Below are 18,358 nucleotides of genomic sequence, written 5' to 3' on the forward strand. Positions count from 1 at the left end.
ATGTACTTGTCCTCTTGCTCAGGTGTGCACCGGGGCCTCCCACTCCTCTTTCTGTTATGGTTAGAGACAGTTTGCGCTGTTCTGTGAAGGGAGTAGTTCACAGTATTGTACGAGATATTCCGTTTCTTGGCAATTTCTCGCTTGGAATAGCCTTCATTTTTCAGAACAAGAATAGACTGACGAGTTTCAGAAGAAAGTTCATTATTTCTGGCCATTTTGAGCCTGTAATCGAACCCACAAATGCTGATGCTCCAGATACTCAACTAGTCTAAAGAAGGCCAGTTTTATTGCTTCTTTAATCAGGACAATAGTTTTCAACTGTGCTAACATAATTGCAAAAGGGTTTTCTAATGATCAATTAGCCTTTTAAAATGATACACTTGGATTAGATAACACAACGTGCCATTGGAACACAGGAGTGATGGTTGCTGATAATGGGCCTCTGTACGCCTATGTAGATATTCCATAACAAATCTGCCGTTTCCAGCTACAATAGTCATTTACAACATTAACCATGTCTACACAGTATTTCTGATCAAGTTGATGTTATTTTAATGGACAAATAATATGTTTTTCTTTCTAAAACCATGACATTTCTAAGTGACCCCAAACTTTTGAACGGTAGTGTATGTTTTTTTTCTATTATGAATTTGAGGGAAGCATTTGATAAATAAACCATGTCCTGGCCCGTTTTAAAACTAGTCTACTCATGGACTGCTAATTAGCTTATTCTGTTCAATAACAAGCTTGTTCAGTCATTCTACCTTAAATCCCCAAAGTATACGTTTTATCCTAGTGGAGAGAGTGGGAAAAAAATACATCATTTGATTAGGGTGTAGTCCTGGGTAGATTTAGGCTATGGCATGTTGTCTTCTTGAGATGTTCTGTTTAATTTATTTATTTCACATTAGCTGGTGTAAGTCAGTGGAACAAAGCCTATTCCTTATGATGGGCTATCATATTATAGGATAATTAGTGTGCTTGTCAGTAAGAACAGTACTGTTATTCCTTTTAGTATTTTATAATTCCACTTCTTCCCAATTTTGATGATGTTACTACTTATTTGAAATCTAATATGCCTACGTGGGTGTTTGAAAATAAATGACAAGAGGCTATGCATCTTTATCGGCATTCATGTAGGTAGGCTATGTCAGTGATTGTAAGTCATGAAAACGAGAATAAGCTATATTGAAATGACTGTTACCTCAATTATTTATTCATTTTAGTAGCGTGAAAGCTGCTAGGCAGAGATGGTAAGGGGACTCTCAATAGCTCAGAAACACAAAAGATCTTGCCTATGTATTGTAAGATGATAAGTATCTGCAACTAGTCGGCCTCAACCACCTTTAGATTTGTTGTGAAGGTGGGGCGACTTGGAGAAATGAATTGTTATAGCAGGAACATTTTCAAACCCCCTGCACTTGGGGAACATACCCCCTGCAATACTTTCTTCAAGCCCTATTTTAAAGGGATAGTTCACCCACATGAATTCATGTTTAACAAAATTCTTAGTAGATCTAATATCTCTATGTTCATCTCACAGTTCACCAGACTGATGCATTTAGCTGTTGAAATTCCACCTCTGGCTTTGGGCTAAACCCCCACTGTCCTGAAATCCTAGAACCCTCCCTGGTAAATATGTTCTATAAGCAGAACTGTATATGTTATTTTATGGATTTGGCCAGCTAAGAAAAGCAGGGGTTTCATATGAAACATTGCCTAATTGTTTACCAGTACATTTGGGCTGAATTAATTATATTCGTGTCATCCATTCCCTGCAATGGTCAGCTTTGCACCAGCCGGCCTATACTGTCCAAATATTGTTTACGTCTGAATTTAATAGCATATAGCCTATGTTTCTAGTAGGCCTATGCATCCTCTACCTATTTATGTATCTTTTACTTGTGCTTCTTGAAACGATCTACAAGTCTGGGTGGCAGTAGAGAGCTCTAAGTGATGCTGAGTTTCCAGACAGCGCTTCGCCACAGACAGAACCGCTAAAGCTGGGCGGAGAAAGAAACTCGCGAGCACACGTCCACTCTGTTACCACTTCGAACCACTCCGGCGAGATAGAGTTGCATATGTTAGTGCAATATGAGTAGAAGATGTGCCAAAACCTAAACGGAATTAACCATAAAACATCATTAGGCCTACAGCGTGTTATGTTATTGTAACCTAATTTGCCGTTTCCATCTCTATGCGCTGTTAAATGCGGTTTATTAGGGATTGCTTCAGTTTATTTGTTTGCAGTTGTGAGATAAAAGCTCGACTTCTTCTGCCTAATCTGATAGGGGTTTCATTTCTGTTTTTCTGTAGTTGTCAAAGCGGAATGAATGACAAAGACAAAGGCTGATGTTAATTCGCCAACTCACTTTGTCTCGCCGAAGGAAAGGAGACACAGGCACAAAATGGAAAGCGGAACGGAGAGCGCCGACAGCGGGCAGGCGAAGCCTCAACAACAGCACCAGTTCGAGCAACAGCCGGTAGTGCAGCCCATTCAAGTCAACGCAAAGAAAAAAATGAATCGGGCTCCATCACCCGCCAGACCCAAGGATGTGCCTGGATGGTCCCTCACCAAGATCCGTGGAGGAATCGGTACACCAACACTGAGCGTTAAACCAGGATCCATACATTTAGGCAGCCGGGTGTCCAGGCGTAGTCCGGTTAGCGGGAAAGAGACGAAATCAGAGAAAGGAAAACTGACGGGAAAATCCACGGAATCGGTAGCCAGTGCCCAGAAGAGCAGCAGTAAATCGATGAAAGGTGGTCGGAGGAAGGTGTCCGATGCGAGCAACGCCTCCGACGACCAGAGCAAAGACTCCGGTTGCGCTGCGGGCAAACGATCGTCAACGGATAGCAGTTCCGAGCTCTCCGATTGTGCCTCGGAGGAGAATAAACTATCCACCGACGCTCTGAGTAGTGACACCGAATCCAACAGCCGAGGCGGGGGTCTTGATGGCGATAAACCAAGCAGTGACTGCGGACATGGGCCACCGGATAGGGGTAGTCGTGGTGACCATCACGCCAAGACCCCAGTGGATAAGGACCGAATCTCCCTGGGAGTGGAGACCGTAGGGGGGAGCATTTCTCCCGGGGATGAACGGTCTCTCACCTCGTTCGACAGCCGGGTTCCTGCCAGCACATCCCTAGCTTTCTCCGACCTGACGGAAGAGTTCATGGATGGCATGCATGAAGAATTTGTCAGAGAAATCGAGGAACTGAGATCAGAAAACGATTACCTAAAAGTAAGCATATTTTTACAGAAATTCCTCCCTCAGATTGCTCTCATTTGTGAAAGAAAACAACAACAAAACCCTACTCTCCAAGAACGGTTCTGTTCAAGGGGCAATCTGTAGTTGCTACCTACATTTTCTACTTAAAAATGAATGATATTGTACCCATTGATTCTTGAAGAAAATAACTTAGAAATGCCCCATGAGCTTAGTTCAACTGTCATAGTCCCACAGACAACCCAAAATATAAGCTTGTTTTACTCCAGTGTTTGTAAACAATCACTATATGGCCTCAAAACATGTTTAAAACATGGTCTATGCATGGTCCAAACGATCATTTTGATATAATGGATGGTCAGTACTTGCAACCATATCTTTGTCTGTGAATTTGAGAGTGGTTACATTGTCCAGCCCCAACCTTCAGTTTTTACTGAAATAGGGGCGGGAATTCACTTTGTTGTTGTTTCAACGGCTGAATGTCGCTTTAAGAGATGGAGCCAGAACTACTGTTTTCATTGGATCACCAAAATAACTAAATACGTTTGCATAAAATATTCACGCATAATCACTGTTCTGAACTTGAAGTTAAAAAAATCAGGGCAAACCCAAATTGGTCACATAGCCAACAACTTCTTAAGTGCATGATTGTTAACTCATCCTCACTCTTGTTCAAAAACAACAAGAACTACCACCATTTGTAGGCACAGAGACTTAGAGTGGTCAGTGTTATCTCAGAATATAAACCCAATGTTTCTCAGCTGATGATGGTCAGGTGGTTAGTGAATTCCCAAAACATCAGAGGTGGTTGGAGGTGGTTGCAGGGCGCTCATCTGTTACACACGAGATGATTACAGTGGCATGGTTAAGACAGCTTGACTAATTGTGTTTTATCATCAAATATCATTGCCACACGTCACGGAGACTGCCTCAGTGGGGGGGCTTAATAATTAATAGAATTATCCTACAGGCCTGTGTGCAGAGGCGCACCATGACAACGGGTTATCCAATCAACTTCTAGGTTACCTTAAGCACATTTTCTTTCTTTGTAATTATTCGATTTAGAATGATGATTATTATGGTATACATAGGCCTCCCTAGGCTACTATGTGGTGGCCATCTAAGATCAAAAGTCCACCAAAGGTTCACTAGGACAGTCATTTGCATGAAGGCATCATGCACACTTCCACAATCATGCTAGGTTTTTGATTGATTGCTGACCATAATCATCAAATCCATCTGACTGATTGATTTTTATTTATTTTAAGAACACATTTTTATTTTCAATGACGGCCTTGGAACAGTGGGTTAACTGCCTTGTTCAGGGGTAGAACGACAGATTTTTACCTTGTCTGTTCGGGGATTCCATCTTGTAACCTTTCGGTTACTAGTCCAACGCTCTAACCACTAGGCTACCTGCCTCTAACCACCAGGCTCTAACCACTAGGCTACCTGCCTCTAACCACTAGGCCCTAACTACTAGGCTACCTGCCTCTAACCACTAGGCTCTAACCACTAGGCTAGCTGCCTCTAACCACTAGGCACTAACCACTAGGCTACCTGCCTCTAACCACTAGGCTCTAACCACTAGGCTACCTGCCTTTAACCACTAGGCTCTAACCACTAGGCTACCTGCCGATTACCACAGACAGCCATGGGGAGCCACATTTTATTAGTCAGTCTAATTAAGCGTAAAAATCAGGTCATGCGTGCAGCCATAGTAGTACCAGAGCTCCACAGCTTTATTTATTCATCCCGTGCTTTCGCTCTTAGGTCCTCTACACATCTGTCTGACTATTGCAGCTGTTTTCTGGGGGTAGCCTGCCTCGTGCAGATGCTGCAGTCGAGTGTGCCTACCGTCCTCATTCCACACATCATTGTTTGTACCGGGCTGCACTAGTGACGAGCTCTGCAATGGTTGACCCACATTCCCCTGTCTTCTATCAGCGTGCGCTGCACTGCAGCCCTCCGCACAGCCATGCGATAAAATGCTTATATTTACTACTACTACTACTACTACTACTACTACACATTTCATCCACCACCACCCTTATAAATATTTGATCTGCCTTATTTCTGTCTTGTTTTGCACGCTTTGATATGAATATTACAATTACTATCCCGTTGTCAGGGGGATTGTAGGATTTGGGCTAATGCCTCTCAAACTGCACACTGTGTTGTTATGTAAGTAGTAGTAGGTAATGCCAGGTTAAGCCCTTAAGGCTTTTTGTGTTTGATTTAAATCATAAATCATTTAAATCATAACATTGTTATTATTCAGGTATATGTCAGCTGGGAAAAGTTCAGTTCTGTATTAATCTCAGTGTTCTGTAGTAGTTTACTGGTTATGTACACTACCAGTTATGATGGGGTTGTTAATGATATATACATTGTTAATGATTCTGAGAGGAAGATACACATCCTGCTAAGGAGACAGTGACAATGATGGTGTTGATGACTGATCTGATGCTGACATATACTGTACATTAATGATTAGAATGAGTATAATGATTGGCTCATCAAGACCCTGTATATGGTAGGTAAGCATTTCCAATTATTCTCACCCCTCTTCTCTCCTCCATGCTTCCCCCATCCTTCCCCATCCTCTCTCCTCCATCCTTCCCCATCCTCTCTCCTCCATCCTTCCCCCTCCTCTCTCCTCCATCCTTCCCCATCCCCTCTCCTCCATCCTTCCCCCATCCTCTCTCTTCCATCCTTCCCCCCTCCTCTCTCCTCCATCCTTCCCCCATCCTCTCTCCACCATCCTTCCCCATCCTCTCTCCTCCATCCTTCCCCATCCTCTCTCCTCCATCCTTCCCCCATACTCTCTCCTCCATCCTTCCCCATCCTCTCTCTTCCATCCTTCCCCATCCTCTCTCCTCCATCCTTCCCCCTCCTCTCTCCTCCATCCTTCCCCATCCCCTCTCCTCCATCCTTCCCCTCTCCTCCATCCTTCCCTCTCCTCCATCCTTCCCCTCTCCTCCATCCTTCCCCCATCCTCTCTCCTCCATCCTTCCCCCTCCTCTGTCCTCCATCCTTCCCCCTCCTCTCTCCTCCATCCTTCCCCCATCCTCTCTCCTCCATCCTTCCCCCCTCCTCTGTCCTCCATCATTCCTCCATCCTCTCTCCTCCATCCTTCCCCCATCCTCTCTCCTCCATCCTTCCCCCATCCTCTCTCCACCATCCTTCCACCATCCTCTCTCCTCCATCCTTCCTCTGTCCTCCATCATTCCCCCATCCTCTCTCCTCCATCCTTCCCCCATCCTCTCTCCTACATCCTTCCCCATCCTCTCTCCTCCATCGTTCCCCCATCCTCTCTCCTCCATCCTTCCCCCTCCTCTGTCCTCCATCCTTCCCCCATCCTGTCTCCTCCATCCTTCCCCCTCCTCTCTCCTCCATCGTTCCCCCCATCCTCTCTCCTCCATCCTTCCCCCTCCTCTGTCCTCCATCCTTCCCCCATCCTGTCTCCTCCATCCTTCCCCCCTCCTCTGTCCTCCATCATTCCCCCATCCTCTCTCCTCCATCCTTCCCCCCTCCTCTGTCCTCCATCCTTCCCCCATCCTCTCTCCTCCATCCTTCCCCCATCCTCTCTCCTCCATCCTTCCCCCATCCTCTCTCCACCATCCTTCCACCATCCTCTCTCCTCCATTCTTCCCCCATCCTCTCTCCACCATCCTTCCACCATCCTCTCTCCTCCATCCTTCCCCCATCCTCTCTCCTCCATCCTTCCCCCATCCTCTCTCCACCATCCTTCTACCATCCTCTCTCCTCCATCCTTCCCTCATCCTCTCTCCTACATCCTTCCCCATCCTCTCTCCTCCATCGTTCCCCCATCCTCTGTCCTCCATCCTTCCCCCATCCTGTCTCCTCCATCCTTCCCCCTCCTCTGTCCTCCATCATTCCCCCATCCTCTCTCCTCCATCCTTCCCCCCTCTGTCCTCCATCCTTCCCCCATCCTCTCTCCTCCATCCTTCCCCCATCCTCTCTCCTCCATCCTTCCCCATCCTCTCTCCACCATCCTTCCACCATCCTCTCTCCTCCATTCTTCCCCCATCCTCTTTCCACCATCCTTCCACCATCCTCTCTCCTCCATCCTTCCCCCATCCTCTCTCCTCCATCCTTCCCCCATCCTCTCTCCACCATCCTTCTACCATCCTCTCCTCCATCCTTCCCCCATCCTCTCTCCTACATCCTTCTACCATCCTCTCTCCTCCATCCTTCCCCCATCCTCTCTCCCCAGGATGAGATGGAGGAGCTGCGCTCTGAGATGTTGGAGATGAGGGACATGTACATGGAGGAGGATGTGTACCAGCTGCAGGAGCTGAGGCAGCAGTTTGAGCAGGCCAACAAGACCTGCCGCATCCTGCAGTACCGCCTCCGCAAGGCCGAGAGGCGCAGCCTCCGCGTGGCCCAGACGGGACAGGTAGACGGGGAGCTCATCCGAACCCTGGAGCAGGACGTCAAGGTGAGGGGAGAAGGAGAGAATCTGGATGGAACTGTGTTTGTAAGGGTGGAGTGTGTCTGTCATCATCGACTTCGATGGACAGCTACGGTGGTGTGTGTGTGCATGTGTGTGTGTATGCGTGTGTGCAGGCCAATTCATATGTTAGCAACACAAACAGAAACTTGAAGAGATACTGAACATTGGGTAATTGCTAGCATTTAGGTGTTCACAGACTTCTAGAAACTTCAAAGATAGGGGGATAACAGATCATAGGACAAAAGTTACATTTGGCTTTAAATGCATCCATTCACAAACCATTGATGGGATTTCTTGTCAGGAGAGACATTTCTGGTTGTGGGTCTTCCTACTGACCTGAGGCTATGGTTACACATCCAAAATTCACAGCTGTTTGTGAACCATTTCCATGTGACAGAAGCACAATGAGGTCTTTCTCAGAAATCAAGGAAGGAGGGAAGAGAGGGGGAGAGGAGAGAGGAGGGTGATGATGTCATCCCCTGAAGGCCGGCCGCTGTCCCTCATTAAAAACGCTCCAGTTGTATATCTTAAAAAAAGAGAGAGAAAGAAACGGGAAGAAAAGCACCCCTTCTTTCTGGCAATCTAATATTATGCCTCTGAGCGGTGTTTCTGTGCTGACTCTGGGGGATAAGGAATTGGTCTGACAGCGGGGGAAGGGTGAAGCCAGTCAAAAAAGGCTGTTAACACAGGAAACCAAAAACAAACCACAGGGATGTGACCCCGGCAGCCTCTGCTCTCCGCCATCTCTCTCTCTCCGTATTCCTAAACAGCCAGGCCCAGTCTCTCAACACATACCTGATTGCTTCCTCTAGCTACCAACTACACCAGGTCAAATGTTCCCTTCTTGTTCCCTCAAATTGGGTTTAAACACTCCCTTGCCCTCCTGACTCACTCCAAACTGAGTTCATCTGAACAGTGAGGCCGGCTTTGTTCTCTGACAGTAGGGGTTAATCAAGCATCAAACCAAGCACTGGGAAAGGAAATGTGTGTCACATGTTTTAGAGGATTTGGGCTATATGTATTCCTAGTGATATTTGAGACCTGTCCTGTACCAGCCACTGTAAACCCTCTTTAACTTGAACACTAGTACGCTATGTTACATTCAGTGGATACAAGTTGTTTCAACACATTGGGGATGGTTCTTTAGACCAACAAAATACTCAGTCTTTATTAGTCACATAGTACTCAACCAACATCACATAAAATAACATACTGTTTAGTTGATAGGGCTGTAGTAGTAGGGCTACACTTAAAGTGGCTTAAGGTAATTGTTTTAAGTCCTTGTTCCCTGAGTCACACGCTGAGCTGTTGCCTTTTTCCTGTTACATCCTGCCCTGCAGCGCTCTGCGGGGGGAGGGGTGTGTACCCTTGCATGCATAACGTTTTCACGTGTGTGTGATATCTGGAGATGGTCATGGGATACCCCTGGTCATTTTCTGGCCTCTCTGACCCACTGTCCTAATTCCAGAGCTATGAAACATCTGGGTCTGATACAGAAAATAGAAAACAGTGAGGTCTACCACAATGTCAATGGATGTACACTAAGGGAAATACAGTATTTGCTCCAAGAATGTCCAGTAGGATATGGAATTAGTCTTGCATTACACTGTCTGGGTCAGTGGTTTTTCTTCAAGGCAGCTAGCTAGCTTAATGCATTCACATCAAACCATTCTCTCCCAGCCTGGATGCTATGACGCTATTGTCATTTTTTGCTGGGGAAACCGACTGAGGTATTTTATTTATAGTCATAAACTACGGTCTCTTCACGCTGTCTGTGATCAGTGGTCTTCACTGTTTACTTGGCTCAGGTGTGAAAGATACCATATCCTTCCCTTCTGGGCTTCACATATACAGGATGTGTGGGCTGAGCTTCCATGTACTCATAGCAATAGACCACCAGTTGCATATTTTATTTGAATTACATTTTTTATTTAACCTTTATTTAACTAGGCAAGTCTGTTAAGAACAAATTCTTATTTACAATGACGGCCTACCAAAAGGCAAAAGGCCTCCCGCGGGGACGGGGGCTTGGGATTAAAAATGTAAAATAAATACAATATAAATGTAGGACAAAACACACATCACAACAAGAGAGACAACACAACACTACATAAAGAGAGACCTAAGACAACAACATAGCAAGGCAGAAACACAGCATGGTAGCAACACAACATAACAACAACACGGTATAGTAGCAACACAACATGGTAGCAGCACAAAACATGGTACAAACATTATTGGGCACAGACAACAGTACAAAGGTAGAGACAACAATACATCACACAAAGCAGCCACAACTGTCAGTAAGAGTGTCCATGATTGAGTCTTTGAATGAAGAGATTGAGATAAAACTGTCCAGTTTGAGAGTTTGTTGCAGCTCGTTCCAGTCGCTAGCTGCAGCGAACTGAAAAGATGAGCGACCCAGGGATGTGTGTGCTTTGGGGACCTTTAACAGAATGTGACTGGCAGAACGGGTGTTGTGTGTGGAGGATGAGGGCTGCACTAGGTATCTCAGATAGGGGGGAGTGAGGCTTAAGAGGGTTTTATAAATAAGAATCAACCAGTGGGTCTTGCGACGTGTATACAGAGATGACCAGTTTACAGAGGAGTATAGAGTGCAGTGATGTGTCCTATAAGGAGCATTGGTGGCAAATCTGATGGCCAAATGGTAAAGAACATCTAGCCGCTCGAGAGCACCCTTACCTGCCGATCTATAAATGATGTCTCCGTAATCTAGCATGGGTAGGATGGTCATCTGAATCAGGGTTAGTTTGGCAGCTGGGGTGAAAGAGGAGCAATTACAATAGAGGAAACCAAGTCTAGATGTAACTTTAGCCTGCAGCTTTGATATGTGCTGAGAGAAGGACAGTGCACCGTCTAGCCATACTCCCAAGTACTTGTATGAGGTAACTACCTCAAGCTCTAAACCCTCAGAGGTAGTAATAACACCTGTAGGAAGAGGGGCATTATTCTTACCAAACCACATGACCTTTGTTCTGGAGGTGTTCAGAACAAGGTTAAGGGCAGAGAAAGCTTGTTGGACACAAAGAAAACTTTGTTGTAGAGCATTTAACACAAAATCCGGGGAGGTACCAGCTGAGTATAAGACTATCATCTGCATATAAATGGATGAGATAGCTTCCTAATGCCTGAGCTATGCTGTTGATGTAAATTGAAAAGAGCGTGGGGCCTACGACCGAGCCTTGGGGTACTCCCTTGGTGACAGGCAGTGACTGAGACAGCAGATTTTCTGACTTTATACACTGCGCTCTTTGAGAGAGGTAGTTAGCGAACCAGCCCAAAGACCCCTCAGAGACACCAATACTCCTTAGCCGGTCCACAAGAATGGACTGGTCTACTGTATCAAAAGCTTTGGCCAAGTCAATAAAAATAGCAGCACAATATTGCTTAGCATATAGGGAGGGAAAGGAGAGGTTAGTGAGATAGGGAGATAGAGGGTGGATTCCCTCTCTCTCTCCTCTCTCCCTCTCTCCATCCCTCTCTCAGCAGCAGATATAATAAATCATATATGCCATTTAGCAGACGTTTTTATCCAAAACAACTTAGAGTCATGCTTGCATGGGTTTTACATATGGGTGGTCCCGGGAATCAAACATACTACCCTGATGTTACAAGCGCTATGCTCTACCAACTGAGCTACAAAGGACTGCAGATAACAGCTGGGCAGCAGTAAGAGCAGCATCCTGGGGATACTATACACATAGAAACCGTCTCCATGTGTCAGCCAGGCAGGCCCGGTTCAGAGAGCCGATTGGCTTGCTCATGGAGTTCCAGGAAGTGTTGTTGATCTCTGTGCCTGCTGCCTGCTCAGCACGGCACTAGCAGGAGCGTGTGTGGATGCCCACAATGTGGATTATACTGTAACCACTAAACAACTGTCGTGCAGAGGTTGGCTCTTTAACAGCTGGGGAGCCTTTTTATATATACACAGAAGGGAAAAAGATGACTATTCTCTGTTTCTAGATGCTGCAACAGGAACGATAACAACTAGATGATTGGTACATAAAAGTGCACCAGTTGAGTGAGCCTGTTAGCTGATACTGCAATACTGGATCCCATCATGATTTAAATAGCTAAGATTTATAGTATATACTCTCTATAGTATATACTCAATGCTTTCATAGAGTATGCTCTCCTTTGTAAGCGCTTTCTTAGCTCATCAAAGTAGAAAATACAATATCTCTTCAAGACATACTCAGTAAGGCATCGGCTAATCAAGTTGGCAACATTGCAAATGGCAGCCTATTCCATAAAGAGTGCTCTACTTTTGAGCAGAACCCTATGGGCCCTGTTCTAAAGTAGTTCACTACATACGGAATAGGCTGCCATTTCGTGACGTAGCCATGGCCAATGCTTTACACACTCCCCATCCTGCGCTTACTGCCAACATGCAAAACCCTGATGATAAAATGTACAGGGAAGTCTTGAGAAAACGGCAGTGTGAGGAACAGTTAGAGCTGTGACAGTGCTGACAGGCAGGATCAGATAGCGAACAGGGATCTGCTTCAGCACGCACACACACACACTCCAATGCACGCATGCATGCAAATACACATACGCGCATGCAGGCACACACACACACACACACACACACACACACACACACACACACACACACACACACACACACACACACACACACACACACACACACACACACACACACACATACATGAAAGACACCCTTTTGATGGTTAAAGGTCTCCTTTTGATTCTGTATGACTCTGTCCAGTGGACCACAGAGAATAGAGGGAATCTCAAGTGTTTAGGTAGGAGGGAGGCTGATAGATGTTTGAAGGCTGGGACTTGACCATAATGTACCAGTCACTCCCCCCTACATACACACTGACTGTATGCCTGTCACGTCCTCTAGTTCCAGCTGGGGCCCCTCTCGCTCACCGCTCGTTGGGTGACCTTAGACACTGATCTTGGGTGAGTCTTTCATTTTTCCCAACTATTGGTTAAGGTTAGGATTGGGAGAGAGCAAGCTGATCCTAGATCTGTACCTAGGGGAAACTCAAGGTTTTTTTTCTCTTTACATATCAAAGCATTATATTTATTGGGAGGTGCAGGCAGACAAAGCAGTGTATGGAAAGGAGCTGAACTGTGAGAAGGAGAGTCCTCTCGATGAATGTGTGTTAAGTTAACAGGCCATTAATAAAGGCTGTTGTTTACTGCCAATGGGGCCCAATCACCATAAAGCATCAAAGTCTAAAAACATAGCCTGGAAACCTCCCAGAACGCTAATGAAAGAGGCATTGATTTGACCATGCAGTCCGTCTCCCAGCCTGTGCCCCTTCTCCCTTCTACAGTATGGAGAGGAGAGGGCAGAGAGGGACAGGCAAAATACGTATAAGGAAAGAGAGAGAAAGAGAGGGAAGGAGGGAGAGAAAGAGAATCACAGACTTGTATGTGTATAAAGGTGAATAAAATGTGGTTTGTAAATAATATATTGTCTCTGTCTCTGTTGTTTTCCTTCCTTAAAAGGATAAGTTAAGGACAGCATTAAAAACAGCCAAGCAACACACAAAGGGAGATACGTAGGAGAGGGAGAGAGAGAGGGAGAGAGAGGGAGAGAGAGAGGGAGAGAGAGAGGGGGAGAGAGAGGGAGGTAGAGAGGGAGAGAGAGAGAGAGAGAGAGAGAGAGAGAGAGAGAGAGAGAAATGAATTAGAGCGTGGTGGTGAACTGGGCAGTTGGTCCAGCTCAGAGTGGGCAGCACAGAGGGGCATTGTGGTTCCCAGCTGCACATTGGCTCTGGTTCAGGGACAGAGAGAATCCCCCAATGCTCACACACACACACACACACACACACACACACACACACACACACACACACACACACACACACACACACACACACACACACACACACACACACACACACACACACACACACACACACACACACACACACACACACACACACACACACACGCACACGCACGCACACACACACACAGAGGCCCTGTTTCCTGTCACCCCCTTCCTAATTCAATGAGATCAGCACTGTACCACCCTATACCAATAGACTCCCATCTCATGCTATGATGTTGCAAAGAGGGAGATAAATATAGATTGAGGGTGAAAATAAAATAATAATAATGTGCCTTGTATCATTATGTTTACCTTTTCAATGATACACTGTTTTCAGAACATTTGACATAAAGATGACAATCCATTCAAATGTTTTGGGTATGTTTCCCATCTATCGTATAAATATCCACCATTGACATGTCACCTCCTTTCCATATAAACAATTAGAACCAGGCAGTTGGGTTTGCTTTTGGATTGAACAACCTGTTAGTGCCCTGTGATATACAGTCACACACACACGGTTCTTTGTTATGATAAAATCTGCACTTTATGTTGTTGTTGGCCCAACAGAACATCATACACTCATCTGGATAGGGTCTGTGTTTATCCCCAACTGTGTTTAATGGCCTTCCAACCACTCAGAGGAACATAACTTTAAAGGTCCAGTGCAGTCAAAAATGTGATTTTCCTGGGTTTTATATATATTTTCACACTATGAAGTTGGAGTAATAATGTGAAATTGTGAAAATGATGATAATGCCCTTTCAGATAATGCCTTTTCAGCTGTTTGAAAAGACTGCCTGAAATTTCAACCTGTTTTGGTGGGAAGGAGTTTTGGCCTGCCTGGTGACATCGCCAGGCGGTAAATTAGTTAACAGACCAATAAGAAAGAGAGTTCCAATAACAGCTAGTTTTCAGTTTGTCCCTCTCCACTCAGACCACTACCAGACAGTCTTAGCCAAATTCTTGCTTGAGAAATTCCCTTTGCTAAGAAGCATTTTTTGTTTCATTTTGACACCTTTTCATTGAAAACAATCCCAGTGAGGTACTTATTGTTACCCAGAAATGATTTGATATTGAGTTAGAAACGGCTGCATTGGACCTTTAAGAAGATCAGCCGGTTATAACAGTCTTGTTCTGTAGCAACATGTCAACACATGATTATCTCAGAGCTGATCTCTGCTCCACTCCTACACATATTAGTGATAATACTGGGTCATACTATCCAAATAACGTGTTACTTACTACTGTAACACATTATTGATAAGCTACAGTATGGTGCGATTTATTACTGTGCTGTGAATACACCATCAGCAGAGAGCCATACATTCCTTAGGCATATATATGTGGTCATACTATAAACAAATGACAATTTACAGTATAAAGGCTTTATAGGGCATTTATAGTATGACTCATTCAGTCATTTAGTATGACTCTGGACCATGGCATGTGGATCATACATCTCACTGATGTTGACCACCCTCCCTGATGTCTTCTCTCTTCTCTCCTCCTTTGGACGCCAGGTGGCTAAAGACGTGTCCATCCGGCTGCACAACGAGTTGGACTCTGTGGAGAAGAAGAGGGGCCGTCTGGAGCAGGAGAACGAGGAGATGAGGGTCAGGCTCCAGGACCTAGAGGTGGCGAAGCAGGTCCTGCAGGCTGAGATGGAGAAGCAGCGAGAGGTAAGACATGGTGTACTGGCAGGCTGGGAGGGGTGGGATTGGTCTGAGCTGGGTTCACTATGGTCGGGCCGTGTTGAGAGGTAAGACATGGTGTACTGGCAGACTGGGAGAGGTGGGATTGGGCTGAGCTGGGTTCACTATGGTCGGGCCGTGTTGAGAGGTAAGACATGGTGTACTGGCAGGCTGGGAGGGGTGGGATTGGGCTGAGCTGGGTTTACTATGGTCGGGCCGTGTTGAGAGGTAAGACATGGTGTACTGGCAGGCTGGGAGGGGTGGGATTGGGCTGAGCTGGGTTTACTATGGTCGGGCCGTGTTGAGAGGTAAGACATGGTGTACTGGCAGGCTGGGAGGGGTGGGATTGGGCTGAGCTGGGTTTACTATGGTCGGGCCGTGTTGAGAGGTAAGCCATGGTGTACTGGCAGGCTGGGAGGGGTGGGATTGGGCTGAGCTGGGTTCACTATGGTTGGGCCGTGTTGAGAGGTAAGACATGGTGTACTGGCAGGCTGGGAGGGGTGGGATTGGGCTGAGCTGGGTTTACTATGGTCGGGCCGTGTTGAGAGGTAAGCCATGGTGTACTGCCGGGCTGAGTTTGGTTTGACTGGGCTCGGTTGGGTTGACCACAGCTTTGTCTAGCTGGGCTGAGCTGGACTGGGTTTAGCTGGGTTTGGCTCTAGGTTACGCTGTGTTGAGTTGGCTAGGTTAACAGGCTTTCTTCAAGGGTCCATATAAATTCACCGGGCTTGGAATAAAAACGTTGAAGGACCTCATACAGTGAGGGAAAAAAGTATTTGATCCCCTGCTGATTTTGTACATTTGCCCACTGACAAAGAAATGATCAGTCTATAATTGTAATGGTAGGTTTATTTGAACAGTGAGAGACAGAATAACAACAAAAAAATCCAGAAAACCGCATGTCAAAAATGTTATAAAGTGATTTGCATTTTAATGAGGGAAATAAGTATTTGACCCCTCTGCAAAACATGACTTAGTACTTGGTGGCAAAACCCTTGTTGGCAATCACAGAGGTCAGACGTTTCTTGTAGTTGGCCACCAGGTTTGCACACATCTCAGGAGGGATTTTGTCCCACTCCTCTTTGCAGATCTTCCCCAAGTCATTAAGGTTTTGAGGCTGACGTTTGGCAACTCGAACCTTCAGCTCCCTCCACAGATTTTCTATGGGATTAAGGTCTGGAGACTGGCTAGGCTACTCCAGGACCTTAATGTGCTTCTTCTTGAGCCACTCCTTTGTTGCCTTGGTCGTGTGTTTTGTGTCATTGTCATGCTGGAATACCCATCCACGACCCATTTTCAATGCCCTGGCTGAGGGAAGGAGGTTATCACCCAAGATTTGATGGTATATGGCCCCGTCCATCGTCCCTTTGATGTGGTGAAGTTGTCCTGTACCCTTAACAGAAAAACACCCCCAAAGCATAATGTTTCCACCTCCATGTTTGACGGTGGGGATGGTGTTCTTGGGGTCATAGGCAGCATTCCTCCTCCTCCAAAAACGGCGAGTTGAGTTGATGCCAAAGAGCTCCATTTTGGTCTCATCTGACCACAACACTTTCACCCAGTTGTCCTTTGAATCATTCAGATGTTCATTGGCAAACTTCAAACAGGCATGTATATGTGCTTTCTTGAGCAGGGGGACCTTGTGGGCGCTGCAGGATTTCAGTCCTTCACGGCGTAGTCTGTTACCAATTGTTTTCTTGGTGACTATGGTCCCAGCTGCCTTGAGATCATTGACAAGATCCTCCCGTGTAGTTCTGGGCTGATTCCTCACCGTTCTCATGATCATTGTAACTCCACGAGGTGAGATCTTGCATGGAGCCCCAGGCCGAGGGAGATTGACAGTTCTTTTGTGTTTCTTCCATTTGCGAATAATCGCACCAACTGTTGTCACCTTCTCACCAAGCTGCTTGGCGATGGCCTTGTAGCCCATTCCAGCCTTGTGTAGGTCTACAATCTTGTCCCTGACATCCTTAGAGAGCTCTTTGGTCTTGGCCAGGGTGGAGAGTTTGGAATCTGATTGATTGATTGCTTCTGTAAACAGGTGTCTTTTATACAGGTAACAAACTGAGATTAGGAGCACTCCCTTTAAGAGTGTGCTCCTAATCTCAGCTCGTTACCTGTATAAAAGACACCTGGGAGCCAGAAATCTTTCTGATTGAGAGGGGGTCAAATACTTATTTCCCTCATTAAAATGCAAATCAATTTATAACATTTTTGACATGCATTTTTCTGGATTTGTTTGTTGTTATTCTGTCTCTCACTGTTCAAATAAACCTACCATTCAAATTATAGACTGATAATTTCTTTGTCAGTGGGCAAACGTACAAAATCAGCAGGGGATCAAATACTTTTTTTCCTCACTGTACATGGTCAGACTGAACCACAATGATATGTTGTCCAGTATGTTGTGTAGAATGAAGAAGTGGGCGATTTTAGTTTTTTTGATAGAGGGTTGTGTTTTTGTTTGGACTGCTAGCCATTTGGCTGTATGTTTACTGGACAGAGTTGAATAGAAAACCATGGGAGGAAGCTGCTTTGTGCAAGTCTTTCTATCCTCATAAAAGCTTCCGTTAAAAACACTCTTTACTCTCTACAGATATTGCGTTATGCTCAGTTAATGCTCTCAGGAGAAATCAAATGTCCTCTTCTCTCAATCTCTGCCCTCCCTCTGTGTTGACTAATCTGGAGTGGACAAAAGGAGGCCCCTCTCTCTCCTGCCGTCCCTTTATGGATGAGAGGAGAGCAGGGAGGGGGGCTGATGACTGACCGTAGCCTTGGCCAAGCTTTCAGAACCGGGGCTGGGTGGCTGGGGAGCTGGCTGTCTAGCTGACTGCGAAACAAACTCACTCTCTCACTGGATGGCTGACTGACTGACTGGCTGTTTGGCTGGCTGGCTGGCTGGTTGGTTGGCTAGCTGTGTGGTTGGCAGGCTATGCTAAATGGGGTACTGCTGCTGTATTGTGCTTGCCCCATGGAAAAGAGAATTCTTTGCATAGCTGACACTTCTGATCCAGGACTGTTATGTGTGCCTGTCTATCCCTGGCTTCACTGCTTCACTGCCCACTCTGTGTCTGTTCTCAGTCAGTTAGGAATGTGTCCTTCTCTGTTGTTAAGAACA

At 45.8% G+C, this 18,358-nt stretch overlaps 1 protein-coding gene across 5 annotated transcripts in view; it reads left to right on the forward strand.

The window, feature by feature from the left end:
* The first annotated feature begins 1,979 nt into the window (after positions 1 to 1,979).
* LOC106566796 (protein SOGA1) overlaps positions 1,980 to 18,358 on the forward strand; it is a 68,567-nt gene continuing 52,188 nt past the window's right edge. For all 5 annotated transcript variants that reach the window (XM_014135196.2, XM_014135198.2, XM_014135199.2 and 2 more), the window contains exons 1-3: positions 1,980 to 3,245; positions 7,471 to 7,695; positions 15,070 to 15,228. In XM_014135196.2, coding sequence (XP_013990671.2) covers positions 2,334 to 3,245; positions 7,471 to 7,695; positions 15,070 to 15,228 — 1,296 coding nt within the window. In that variant the 5' untranslated portion in view covers positions 1,980 to 2,333. The remainder of the gene's footprint in view (positions 3,246 to 7,470; positions 7,696 to 15,069; positions 15,229 to 18,358) is intronic.

Source organism: Salmo salar, chromosome ssa13 (genome assembly GCF_905237065.1).
Source record: "Salmo salar chromosome ssa13, Ssal_v3.1, whole genome shotgun sequence".
In the NCBI taxonomy this organism is placed as follows: domain Eukaryota; kingdom Metazoa; phylum Chordata; class Actinopteri; order Salmoniformes; family Salmonidae; genus Salmo; species Salmo salar.